General features: G+C 48.4%; 1 protein-coding gene and 2 pseudogenes across 1 annotated transcript; all 3 read left to right on the top strand.

Moving 5' to 3' along the window:
- The first annotated feature begins 1,158 nt into the window (after window positions 1-1,158).
- Window positions 1,159-2,087, top strand: LOC782638 (protein FAM32A-like; annotated as a pseudogene).
- A 706-nt stretch (window positions 2,088-2,793) lies between these two features.
- LOC112442391 (zinc finger and SCAN domain-containing protein 5B-like) lies at window positions 2,794-7,315 on the top strand. Its single transcript, XM_024979426.2, has 4 exons — window positions 2,794-4,218; window positions 4,508-4,714; window positions 5,650-5,803; window positions 6,176-7,315. The coding sequence occupies exons 1-4, from the start codon at window positions 3,634-3,636 to the stop codon at window positions 6,820-6,822; spliced, it is 1,593 nt and encodes a 530-aa protein (XP_024835194.1). The 5' UTR covers window positions 2,794-3,633; the 3' UTR covers window positions 6,823-7,315.
- Window positions 7,316-8,898: 1,583 nt separating this feature from the next.
- On the top strand, window positions 8,899-12,159 carry LOC100848202 (zinc finger and SCAN domain-containing protein 5B-like; annotated as a pseudogene).
- Window positions 12,160-13,737: the final 1,578 nt, after the last annotated feature.

The raw sequence follows: 13,737 nt of genomic DNA, 5'->3' as shown, positions 1-13,737 counted from the left end.
TGCCTGCAATACGGGAGACCTGGCTTTGATACCTGGGTTGGGAAGATCCCTTGGAGAAGGGAACAGCTACCGACTCATCTTCTGGCGTGGAGAATTCCATGGACTGTATATCCACGGGGTCACAAAGTGTTGGACATGACTGAAAGACTTTCACTTTACTTCTTTCCCAGCTGAGCCACAAGGGAAGCCCAAGAATACTGGAGTGAGTAGCGTATCTCTTCTCCAGCAGATCTTCCTGACCCAGGAATTACTACAGCATCTCCTGCATTGTAGGTGGATTCTTTACCACCTGAGCTATCAGAGAAGTCTACTAGAAAACCAATATGGAGGCCTCTTTAATAAATTGTGGGTTTTTTTCCAGTGGAGTGTCTGTGTGAAACTGGATCTGTGGATAAATTGGATTCTCTAAAATGAGGTCATATAAATGGCTTGAACCACCCTTGCACAATCGCTGTGCTGATGGGGTAACAAGCAGGGACCCTTGCCATTCCCCCCGGCCGTCTATAAATAAGATGTTTCAGCCCCAGACACATTCTGATAGCCAGTCACCGACATGAGGAGCCTGACGGCAAGAGGGCTCCTAGGAGGTAAGTGATGAGTGAGAACGTCTAAGGAGAAGGTATGGGAATCAATACAGAAGGAGGTGGTGGGTTTCAGAAGGCTGGGTTTTCTACTCACCTTGCATCAGCTCAAAGGCCTTGTGAAAGCAGTGGATCTCCCTTAAACTCCATATAAACTATGGTTGACTGCTGAGCTCTCTGTGAGGGGGGAAGAACTGACTTTAAACATGTAAATGGAACTTGGGAAATATAATGGAACACAGATCCTTCTCTTGCAGAAAAGACATTTTAAATAAGAGGTCTTTCAGGTTCCCCCTGCCTGCCTCCATCTGATGTATAGGTTTATAAATCACCCTGATTTATAGGGTGTTGCCACCCTCCATGCTGTGGTGTGGTGTGCTGCATTTATTCCTCAAGGCTTTCTGATCCCTGGCCCCCTGGGCTAAGCAGAGATGTTCGTCTGTGTTCATTGCTGTTAACCCACACAGAGGGAACCTCTCGGATTTACACAGGAGAACGATATCGTCCCAATTTCAATTTGAGAAAACTGACCCCGCACTCTTCTCCATTTAGAAATCCGAATCCACAGATGGGCAGCATGGACGCCTACGAGCAGGTCCAAAAGGGACCCCTGAAGCTGAAAGGAGTCACAGAGCTTGGCGTGACCAAGTGGAAGAAGAAAAAGGACAGAGACAAGGCAAAACTCCTGGAAACGATGGGGAAAATCCAGAAGAACCAGGAGGAGGAGCTGAGGCGCCACCTCGACAAGCTGTCCCCAGCCCAGATGGCCTTTGAGAAGGTGCAGGAGATGCGACAAATGGAGAGGATCCTGAAGAAAGCATCCAAAACCCACAAGCAGAGAGTGGAGGACTTCAACAGGCACCTGGACACACTCACGGAGCACTATGACATTCCTAAAGTCAGCTGGACCAAGTAGCCGCCCCACCCAGGAGATGGAGTATTGTCCAGGGGAAGCAGGAAGCAGAGTTGGGGTCATCTCTGGAGCCTTTGGAAACATTCTTTTACACACATCCTTTTGAGCCTTCTGCTGAGCCCGTGGTTATCAAAGTAATGGGCTCTTATTCTGGAACCACATTAAAGAGAGACGGCCATTTAAATTAAACAACGAAAAAAGCAACATCCATGTCCAATGGTTCATTCAGCCTCCGGACCTGTGCGTTCACCAGGAGACCCACGTGGGCGAGAAGCCCTACAGCTGTGATCTCTGCCCCAAGAAGTTCCCCCACGACTCCACGCTGCATGCTCACCAGAGGACCCACACCCAAGAGAAGCCTTTCTGCTGTGAGCACTGTGAAAAAGCTTTCGATCACAGTGGGAACCTCAGTGGTCACACACTGGGCTCGAGCTCTACATGTGCCCCCAGTGTGACCTGCCTTCTGCTCCCTGGGGTCTCTCACATCCCACCAGGAAACCCATTCCGAACCACTGGCCCAGGACCCTGCCCTCAGGTCCAAGTCGTTTCTGCTCCAAGAAGGAAATTCCCAATGATTTGTCACTTCTGTAAGACAAAGGATGGATGACATGTGAAGAGCTTCGGAGGATATTGGGTCCAGGGGCTTCCATTTACATGAATGAGGAGGACATTTGAGTGATGGCTTATCGTTCCCTTTGGATTTTGTTTTCTACTTTAGTGTAGCCTGTTTCAAAAAGTTTTTGCTTCCTTTGTTATTCTTCTACTGAAAGCATGTCTCATTAGTTATCAGAACTTCATCATGAAACTGAGCCTACTGTTGACTGCCTTCCTGTTAGGTGGGACTTCATGTAAAACTGCATGTTCCTGGCACAGAGGCCAGGCTCTGGCGTGGAATTTAAATTTAAATAAACACATTTTTGTCAAAGAGTGTCTGGTATCTTCTAAGACTTTTCTACAGGGAATAGGTGATAGCCGTGGTTTTGCCTACATGGCTATTACTATGCTGAGGTAGATTGACTCACGCCATACTTGTTCGGGGATTTCTTCCCAAGGTGTTTTGAAAAAGGAAGGATTCCGAAAGTGATAGGTGTCATTGTTTTTTCCTATTGATGTACAACTTCTACTCTTCAAAAAGCCTACTAGAAATCGGGTCTTCTCACACCTTAGCCCATCGGATGATTTTAGAAAAGCCTTTGAAGACTTATCTCACAAGAACAGAAAGAAGACAGGAGTCAAACCGATGTGGCTCCCACCATCATGTCTATGACTCCGTCAAACTCTCCAGGCAGTGAGACCAAAAATTCAAGAGATCATTAAAACCGGTCCGTTCACCCCAAAATGCAGTCCCCAAAGTCCAAAGTCAATCAAATCCAAAAGGAAACCGAGGGATTTCCCTAGCGGTCCAGCGGGTGAGCCTCAGCGCTCCTCTGCACGTGGCGTGGTTTCCTTCCGCGGCCTGGGAACTGAGCCCGCACCTGCCTCCCTGCTTGGCCAAAGATAGAACAAAACAAATACACAGAATCTGTCGCTAAATCACTATGGAGGCCTCTTTAGTAAATCATGGTTTGTTCTGAGAGAATTTTCATGGGCAATCGAATCCCTGTGATTAAGTAAAGTGGGATTATCTAGAATGGTTTGCCGCGCCCTCAACGAATCCATGCGCCGACTGCGTAACAGGCCGAGAGGTCCGGCATTTCTTCCAGCTCCATAGAGAGACGCTTCTCCGCCGGCCGAGTTTGAGAGCAAGTCCCCAACTGAGGAGGACCGAGGGGAGAAGGCTTCAAAGAGGTAATTGATGGGAAATGTCTAAAGAGAACGCTCGAAGTCAGGGCACGTGGAAGTGGGTTTCAGTAAGTCCTGGCTTTCTGTTCACCTTGCATTTGCTCAGAGACCGTGTGAAATCCACCGATCTCCCTCCGGCCACACGTGAACTGTGGTTCATTTGTGGAATCTTCTGTGAGATGAGATTGTTTCCACACTCCATGGTGTCCTGTGGTGTGGTTCATTTTTCCAACAAGGGCTTTTAAGCATTGACCTGTGGACAGGTTTGACCACACAGATTCTTGTACTATAAGATGGATGTCGGAGGAATAAGAGAATGGATTCTTGTCCCTGGTGTGAAATTCTGAGGGGAGAATAATGCCCAGTATTGGGACGAGGGATGGTAAGGTGGATGAAAATAAAACTAATTGGCTGCATTCGTTTTTCTTTTTTGCCCCCATATTTCTGAATACTGAATCTGTTACTGAGGAAAAGCAAGAGGAAATTCCTTTCCTTCGGGGTCAGTTGTGCACCCACTTCCAGAAGCATTTGCCCAGAGTCCTACTGAAAAGCTCTACAGTCGGTATGGCTGAGAACCAGACAAGCGGTCGTGGCCGCTTCGCGGACATCCCCGGAGCAGGGTCTCCAGCGTCTGCGCCATTCCAAGGCACCCGAAGGGAAAACCCCGACTCTGACCTTGAAAAGTTGCGCGTTTGCTTCCGAACATTTAGCAGCTCGGACGAATCTGACCCGATCAAGGCTCTGAGGAGGCTCCATGAACTCTGCAGTCTGTGGCTGAGGCCGGATCTTCACACCAAGGAGGAGATGGTGGACAGGCTGGTGCTGGAGCAGTTCGTGATGTGCATGCCACCGGACATCCAGGTCTTAGTCAAAAGTAGTGGTGCCGAGACTTGTAAGGATCTGGAAGAGGTGCTGAGAAAGAAGCAGAAACTGCAGAAATGGGTGAGTGGGACCCTAGTGACCCTGTGAGACAGGGAACGGTGGCATGAGGGGCTGCGAGCTGGGAGATAAAGCAGAAGGATCAGAGGGCTTGGCTCTAAATCAGTGATTCCCACAGGCGTGAGCCCTTGGCCTGTGGCATCACTGGAGATGTTTCTTTGGTCCTCACTTTGAGCGTGTTGGTCTTTCAAATGTCATTCCCAAGAGGTGGGCTCCTAGAGTGGGATACACAATGAATACCTTTTTGGATTTTGTGAAGGGAGACTGATCCTATCTGAATTTTTCCTCACAGGCTGGTGTCCGTGTCCAAGGCGAGGATTTTTTGATGCCAGTCTCGGGTGTTGAGATGTTAGGATCTGAGGTCAGTGAGGGGCACGGTGAAGGAGACCGAGCCAGGGAGCCTCAGTCTACAGTCAGTGTGGTCCCTCCAGACGAGGGCCAGCCGGAAAGGCAAGACGGGCAGCATCTGCCAGGAGCCAAGGACCTTTCGACGGGGCAGGTGAGTGTGATGTCCTGACCTCCAGTCTGGGAACAGGTAGAAGAGGGTCGGATGGGCGTGGCTGCAGAAGTAATTGGGAGAACTTGGCAAAGGACAGGAATGGACCCACTGCCTCCAGGAATTCCCATGGATGCATTCAATTCCCGGCCGTTTTCCGTCCAGTGTGAGAATGAAGACAGTCCATCTTTCACAGTCCTTCACCATGAAAGCTTGTGGCCTAAGGATGAGGGCAGAGGAGTCCTGTTTCCACGGGATGCTGCTGGGTGGGTTCATCAGGGGTAAATGAACTCACAGCTGTTTCACCCATGATGGATTTCGTCAGACGCACTAATATTGGGGGATATTGTAAACACCTTGAATTTATAACAAGTTCCCCGTTGGAGTCATTTTCCTCCTCAGATTTTGGAGTATGCCTGGAGACAGTGGATATTTTGGAAATGTGAATCGGGGGAGGAGATGCTACTGATTTCTCGTGAATAGAGCTACATAGTATAAAATAGAGCTATACAGTATAACAGCTATACTGCTTATCATCTTATTATGCCCCAGGCCACCTTCCCTGATGAAGACAAATCCAGGCAAGGTATCAACAAGTGGTGAAGTCAGGAGCCCTAGAGCCAGAATCCTCTGCTTTCAGATTCAGGGCCTGGAGAATGTGAGATGAGGTGGAGAGATATGTGCAAAGATAATTGGCAGAGCCAGCTGTGAAGTCTGGACTTTCGCCAGAGGTGGTTGGTATAGATCAAGGACAGACATGGGAATCAGAAGAGGACTGCCAATCAGGGTGATGGGAAGCAGTCAGGGCATATCCCCCAAACTGATATCCAGAAAGCTGGAGTGTGAGATCAGGGTACGAGGCGGGTGGGGAAAGAGGAGACAGAGCTTGCCGTGGGCTAAGGCAGTGGGATTGACTCTGCTTGGTTGCCCCTTGTCAGGGCCAGAAAGCTCTCCCGCCGGAGACCATTCCTGAAACAGGTGAACTGGAGTGTCAGACGCCCTCCAAGGAGAACTTGGAGAAGGACCTGCTGGAAGACACAGGAGTGACAAGAACCCTTTTGTCTCAAGAGCGTGAACTTCTGCAGAATCATGGTGAGTATTAAAAACTTGGAGACCACAGGAGGTAATGACTGCCTCAACTGATGTCCAGGAAGGGGTACCCAGCATTCCCTTCCCTGGTGTTGTGGGGTAGGAGTTGGTTCTCCAATGCCAACCTTCTCCATCGTCAACATTCCAGAGTGTTTCATCAGCTAGACTCTTAGGTAGTTTGGTTGCTGGGAAGTCTGTAGCCAAGATTAGGGATGGTTCCAATGAGGCAGGCACCATGGAAAATGCTCCTTGATAAATATGGTGCTGAATGTCTTCTTTCAGCAGATTCTGGGAGGGCAGAGAGAGAGGGGAGAGTCCCCAGGAAGGAAGTGATACTTCAAATGTGGCTCTGAACCCTTTCCTCTTGTGTTCCAGAGGGAGATGTTTCCACTCCGAGTGGATCCAGACGAGGTCCTCTGAAGAATCACAGACATGTCAAAAGGAAGCAGGACAGCACTCCCACTTGCCAAGATGTGGGTCAAGAATCAGCCACGTGTTTGGACCAAAGAGAGTTCTCAGGACAGCTTGGGTCCCATTCCGTTGGTGCATTTGGCAGCATGGGACCCACCAGTCATTCTGAGGGAGCAGGAACCCCGGGACGGGCACGCTCTGAATGCAAGGTGTGCAAAAAGAGCTTTCCTTATCAATATCAGCTTACTGTGCACCAGAGGACACACACAGGAGAGAGGCCCTTTCAATGCGACATCTGTGCCAAAGGGTTCATACAGCCTTCAGACCTGCGGGTTCACCAGCGGATCCACACTGGTGAGAAGCCCTACAGCTGTGATATCTGCCTCAAGAAGTTCACCCACAACTCCACGATGCATGCTCACAAAGTGACCCATTCCCAGGAGAAGCCTTTCCGCTGTGAGCACTGTGACAGAGCCTTCGCCTACCGAGCGAACCTCACTGTTCACCGACGCACCCACTCTGGCCTCAAGCCCTACGTGTGCCCCGAGTGTCACAGGGCCTTCAGTCAGCTGGGGTCTTTCAAACGCCACCGGAAAATCCATTCCAGATGACTGGCTCAGGACCCTGCTCTCAGGTCCAGGTCTTTTCTGTTCTAATGAGAAAATTGAGAATGATTTGTCACCTGTGTGATACAAAGTGTGGCTGACAGGGGAGGGGCTTAGGAGGACTGTGGAACCCAGTGGGATTCCATTCGCGTGAATTAGGGTACTTGAGTGATGACTTACTTTTCCCGTTGGATTTTGTTTTCTACTTTGCTATAGACTATAGTTTTATTTTTCATTTGTTTATTTTCAATTGGAGGATAATTGCCTTATGGTGTTAGACTCTGGTTTTCTTACATGTTTTCGCTTTGTGTTGTTCTTGTTCTTCCAATGAAGCTGTGTCTCACTGGTTCTCAGTACCTCATCATCAGAGTGAGGCTACTGCTGATTGCCTTCTTGTCAGGAGTGATACCTTGTAAAATAGGATGCTCCTAGCAGGACAGCTAGATTAAATACAGGATCACGAGTGAAATTTAAGTTTCAAATAAACAAACACGTTTCTATCAAAGACCTGTGTGTTTTCTCTTCTAAGACTTTGCTAACTGCCGCTAAGTCATTCCAGTCGTGTCTGACATTGTGGGACCCCATAGATGGCAGCCCACCAGGCTCCCCTGTCCCTGGGGTTCTCCAGGCAAGAACACTGGAGTGGGTTGCCATTTCCTTCTCCAATGCATGAAAGGGAAATGTGAAAGTGAAGTCTCTCAGTCGTGTCCGACTCATAGCGACCGCATGGACTGTAACCCACCAGGCTCCTCCATCCATGGGATTTTCCTGGCAAGAGCGCTGGAGTGGGGCAGCATTGCTTTCTCCTCTTTTTCCCTACTGGTGTACAACTTCTGGTTTCTGTGATGCCTCTCCTAAATGGTTTCTTACAGTAGATCTCATCAGCTGATTTTAGACAAAAGTCTTTGATATCTTATTTCATGAGAAAGAAACAAGATTAGGAAACCCAATTTGATTACAACCATTGGATTACAATTATTGGACTGCCTCACAGTCTCCAAGCAGAGAGAAAAAATTCATTAGATCAGGAAAATCAATCTGTTTCACCAGGAAATGACATCCACGAAGTATAAAGTAAATAAAATACATTAGAGAAAGTTTACTGCCAAACCAATATGGTGGCCTCTTTAATAGTTCTTCCTGTTGGAGTCTCCACAGGATATGGAATCTACCCAGATTATCCAAAGTGGTTCCTTCCATGCCCTTTATCCAATCACTGGGATGATGAGGTCATGGCCGGAAACCCCTGGAGTTTCACCCAAGTCTCTATAAATACAGACATTTCAGCTCCAGACACACTTTGAGAGCCAGTGCCTGACCTGAGGAGGCTGAAGGCAAGAAACCTGGAAGGGGTAAGCGATGAGTGGGCACCTCCAAGGAGGATGCCTAGAAATCAGGACACACGGGTGGGTTTCACCAAGGTCTCGCTTTCTGTTCATCCTACATTAGCTGGGAGACCTTGTGACAGGAGATCTTCCTCTAACCCCACGTTAACAACTGTTAATCCAGCTCTTCTGCAAGGGGAGAAGACTGTTTCCACACATGTTGCTGTGAGGTGGCTGGTTTTCTTCAAGGGTTTCTGAGCGGCATCCTATGGCCATTTAAAAACTACATATATATTTATTATTAGTTTTAAGTTTTTTAATTCATTCATTTTGGCTGGGCTGGGTCTTCTTTGCTGTGACGGCTTTCTCTAGTTGTAGCTAGAGGGGACTACTGTCTAGCTGAGGGGTATGGGCTTTCATTGCGGTGGCTTCTCCCATGGCAGAGCTGGGAGTCTAGAGCTCAGGTTCAGTAGTTGCCCCTCTCAAGCTCAAGAGTTCTGGTGCACAGGCGTAGAGGCAGGCAGGGTCTTCCCATATGAGGGATCAAACCCACGTCCCCTGCATTGGCAGCAGATTCTTAGCCACTGGACCACCAAGGAAGCCCTATGGTCATTTCTGACCAGACAGTTTTATGAAATATTGAATGAGTCGAGCAATGGTGTCCAATATTGGGATGTAGGGGAGACAGAAGGGTGGAAAAAAATGAAACCCATTTGTTTCTTTTTTTTTGTCTCCCTAGACTTCTAACCAGTGACTTTAATGCTGAGGAAAAGCAGAGGAAATCCATTTCCATAGGTGTCAACTGGGCACCCACTTCTAGAAGCATTTGCTCAGAGTCCTACTGGAAATTTGCTCCATCAATAGGGCTGAGGACCAGACATTTTTTCAGGGTTGTGGACACATCACAGACAGCCCTGGGGCAGAGTCACCGGCATCCGTGCCACCGCACGACACACTCATGGAAAACTCAGACTGTGACCAGGAAACCTGGCACGTCCGGTTCAGAACATTTAGCAGCTCGGAGGAGTCAGACCCCATCGAGGATCTGAGGAGACTCCGTGAACTCTGCCATCTGTGGCTGAGGCCAGATCTTCACACCAAGGAGCAGATGATGGACAGGCTGGTGCTGGAGCAGTTCATGATCTGCGTACCCCTGGAGTGCCAGGTCCTGCTCAAAGAAAGTGGGGTGCAGAGTTGCAAAGCCCTGGAGGACGTGCTGAGAAATAAGCAGAAACCCAAGAACTGGTGAGTAGGACCTTAGTGATGGGTGTGGGATGAGGAGACACGTGCAAGCTGCAGGGATCACAAGATAGGACCTGCGGGTTTGGCTATTCCCAAACAGGTGAGAGAAGTTCACAGTTGGGCAATTTGGGAGATACTTTTGGCTATCTCAACTCGAAGGATGTAGATCTTCTACAGCAAACGGGAGCTTCTATTGTCAATGCCATTGGATGCCTGAAAGCTACATTCCAGGTCTTATAGAGACTGATCTTGATTGATTTCTCCCCTCACAGACCATAGTCTGCATACAAGGGAAGAAATATCTTGTGTGTGATCCCAACATTGAGATGGTTGAAGCCAAGGCCTGTCACACGGACGATGAGAGAGACCCATGCGGGGAGCCCCAACCCCCCTCAAGGGTCATACCTCCAGAGGATGGCGAGTAGGGAAGCCAAGAGCTGCAGAATCTGCCAGGAGCCACAGACCTGTCTAGGGAGCAGGTGAGAGAGTGGAAGCAGGTAGAAGAGAGTCAGGTGGGTGTGGCTGCTGGAGCAATGGGGAGATTTGGCAAAGGACAGGAATGGACTCATTGCTTCCAGAAATTCCCATGGATACATTCAGTTCCGAGGCATTTTTTCTAGTAACTGTGAGAATGAAGCTAATCCATCTTTGTCCCTCTGCCATGAAAGCATCTATTCTTAGGAGTGGGGAGAAGGGAATCCTGTCTTCCTGACATGATGCTAGGTTCAATTTGCTGCAGGTAAATGCACTGACAGCGGATTTACCCACGGCCACTTTGCCCAAGGGAACTTCATATTTCAGAATATGATCATTCCTTGCAACTGAAGGAGTGACTCCAAAGTGGACTCAAAATGCCCCCCAGTAGACATTGGGCTTCCCTGGTGGCTCAGATGGTGAAGAATCTGCTGACAATGCAGGAGACCTGGGTTGGATCCCTGGGTCAGGAAGATCCCTGTAGATGGAATGGCTACACACTCTAATGTTCTTGCCTGGAGAATCCCATGAACAGAGGAACCTGGCAGCTATAGTCCATGGGGTTGCAGAAAGTCAGACAAAACTGAGCGACTAACACTTTCCCTTTCAGACATTGAAAAATGAATGGAAAACAGTTGATTTGTTCAAATAAGGTTGGGTATGGGCAGGGGATGCTATTAACTTGCATGGAGTAGAGACCGAGAATACTGGTTGTCATCTTCCTATGTACTGGGTAACCACCATCACAAAGATACATCCAGGCAAAGTCTCCAACAATGATGGAGTCAAGAGAGCTGGACCTAGAGTTCTTTACTTCCAGAGTCAGGGGCAGGCAGGAGTGGGTATGATTTGGAGAGACCTATGCATGGAGAAGTCAGAGTGCCAACTGTGATGTCCTGATTTGATTGCAAGATACAGTCTGTATAGATCCAGGACAGCCTTGAGTATCAGGAGATGATTATCAATCAGGGTGATGGGGTGGACCAGAAGAAGTCAGGGCATATCCCCTAAAATGACATAAGTTGAAGTCTTAGATTAAGATATGAAGTAGATGGGGAAACAGGAAAAAGTTTTCCACAGACTAAGGTAGATGGGTTATTGACTCTGCTTGTTTGTCCCTTGTCAGGAGCAGAGAGCTCTCCCACCAGGGACTGTTCCTGACATAGGTGAGCTGGAGGGTCAGACGCCCAGGGAGAAGTTGGAGAAGGAAGACACGGGAGAGCGAAAAACCCTTCCATCTCAAGCACCTGAACTTCTGAAGGGTCCTGGTGAGTATTCAAAACTGTGAAATTCAGCAGTTAGTGACTCCCTCATATGGTGGCATGGGGCTGGGTAGCCAGCATCATCATGCTTGGATGGGTCGGATGGAGATCATTGTCCAGTGCCAACCTTCTCCATCATCAACGTTCCAGAGTCCCACAGTCCAAACTCTGAGCCTCGTTGCTTGATGGGAACTTCTCAGCCAACATCAGGGTTCCAGTGAGGCCAGCAGCACAGAAAATGCTCCTTGTTAAATGTGGTGCTGAATGTCTTTCAGCAGATTCTGGGAGCATAGAGAGACAGAAGAATCCTCAAAAAGGAATTGGTATTTAAAATGTGGCTCCTGAACCCTTTCCTTCTATGTTTCAGAGGGAGACGTTTCCACTACGAGTGGATCCAGATGAGGGCCTCTGAAGAATCGAAGACGTGTCAAAAGGAAACGGGACAGCAGTCCCACTTGCCAAGACGTGTGTCAAGAAGCAGCCACGTGTTTGGACCAAGAAGAGTTCTCAGGACAGCTTGGGTCCCGTTCCGTTGGTGCATCTGGCACCGTGGGACCCACCAGTCTTCCTGAGAGAGCAGAAACCCTGGGACGGGCACCCTCTGAATGCAAGGTGTGCAAAAAGAGCTTTCCTTATCAATCTCAGCTTACCGTGCACCAGAGGACACACACAGGAGAGAGGCCCTTCCAATGCGACATCTGTGCCAAAGGGTTCATACAGCTTTCAGATCTGCGGGTTCACGAGCAGATCCACACTGGTGTGAAGCCCTACAGCTGTGATCTCTGCCTCAAGAAGTTCACCCACGACTCCACGCTGCACACTCACAAGAGGACCCACACCCAGGAGAAGCCTTTCCGCTGTGAGCACTGTGACAGAGCTTTCAGCCACCGAGGGAACCTCAACGTTCACCGACGCACCCACTCTGGCCTCAAGCCCTACGTGTGCCCCGAGTGTCACAGTGCCTTCCGTCAGCTGGGCACATTCACACACCACCAGAAAATCCATTCCAGGTGACTGGCTCAGGACCCTGCCCTCAGGTCCGAGTGCCTTCTGCTCCGAGAAGGAAATCGGGATTATTCATCACTTATGTGATACAAAGAAAGGGTGACATGTGAAGAACTTACGATCACACTGGAACCCGATGGGGTTAGGGTTACCCTATGGGGTTCCAGTCACATGAATTGGGTGAATATTGAGTGGTGACTTATCTTTCCCTGCAGATTTTGTTTTCTACTTTAGTGTAGCCTGTGTTTTTGTCATAACTTTTGGCTCTGTGTTGTTCTTCTTCAGAGAATGCAGGTCTCATTAGTTTTCAGTACTTCTTTATGAAACTGAGGTGACTGCTGATTGTCTCCCCATTAGGGAAGATTTAATTGTACAATAGGATGCTCTTAGCAGAGTGGCCAGATGAAAAAGAGGATCACCAGTGAAATTTAAATTTCAAATAAACAAAGACATTTCTGTCAAACAAGTGTCCTGTGTATTTCCCCTTCCAAGATTTTTTTTCTTATTATTTTTATTTTTTAACTTTACAATCTTGTACTGTTTTTGCCATATATCAACATGAATCCACAACAGGTATACTCATGTTCCCCATCCTGAACCCTCCTCCCTCCTCCTTCCCCGTACCATCCCTGTGGGTCGTCCGAGTGCAGTAGCCCAAAGCATCTACTATCGTGCATCAAAACTGGACTGGTGACTTGTTTCATATATGATATTATACATGTTTCAATGCCATTCTCCCAAGTCATCCCACCCTATCCCCAAGTTTTTTTATATGGAGTAGATGATAGCTGCGGTTTGTTACATGGCCATTATTATGTGGAGATATCATCCTTCTGTAAGACTTCCCCAGTGACTCAGCGGTAAAGAATACGCCTGCAGCACAGAAGACCCAGGTTCGATCCCTTCATCAGGAAGATCCCCTGGAGAAGGGAATGGCAACCCACTCCAATATTCTTGCCTGGAGAATCCCATGGACAGAGGAGCCTGGCAGGCTATGGTCTGTTGGGTTGCAAAGAGTCGGACATGACTGAAGCGACTGAGCACCCACGTGAGCATTTAAAGCAACTGTATTCTTTTGGAATTATGAACTGTTAGGTAATGTAATATTAATGCCCTTTTGAACACTGAGATTCTAGGGTGTCTCTGCTTGAAAAGATTCTTCAAGGTAGCACTCTTTCATCCCACCTGGCTCTCCTCCAGCAGAAATGAAGACAGGTCATTTGGAGCAGAATGGAGATAATAAAGTATTTTTTTTCAAAGAATCAGCATTTTCTTCTATGAATGAGCCTGGGAATTTGTTGGGGGCGGCAAACTCAAGGATGACATTTTAATAGATATTGGTGTCTGGCTGCTCGCACTTAAAAGCCAATACAGAGGCCAGGTAGGGGAAAGGAAAGTTAGCTTTATTCTGGATGCCAGCCACTGTTGAAAGTGAAAGTGAAGTCGCTCAGTTATGTCCAGCTTTTTGTGACCCCGTGGACTGTAGCCTAACATGGTCCTCTGTCCATGGCATTTTCCAGGCAAGAGTACTGGACTGGGTTGCCATTTCCTTCTCCAACAGGGGAGGGGAGTCAGCCATTAGACGACGTCTGCCCGCCTCCCACAGTTGTTGG

The sequence above is a fragment of the Bos taurus genome, chromosome 18 (assembly GCF_002263795.3).
Source record: "Bos taurus isolate L1 Dominette 01449 registration number 42190680 breed Hereford chromosome 18, ARS-UCD2.0, whole genome shotgun sequence".
Lineage (NCBI taxonomy): Eukaryota > Metazoa > Chordata > Mammalia > Artiodactyla > Bovidae > Bos > Bos taurus.
Note: the sequence above shows the minus strand (reverse complement) of the source record. Positions and strands in the feature narration are given on the sequence as shown.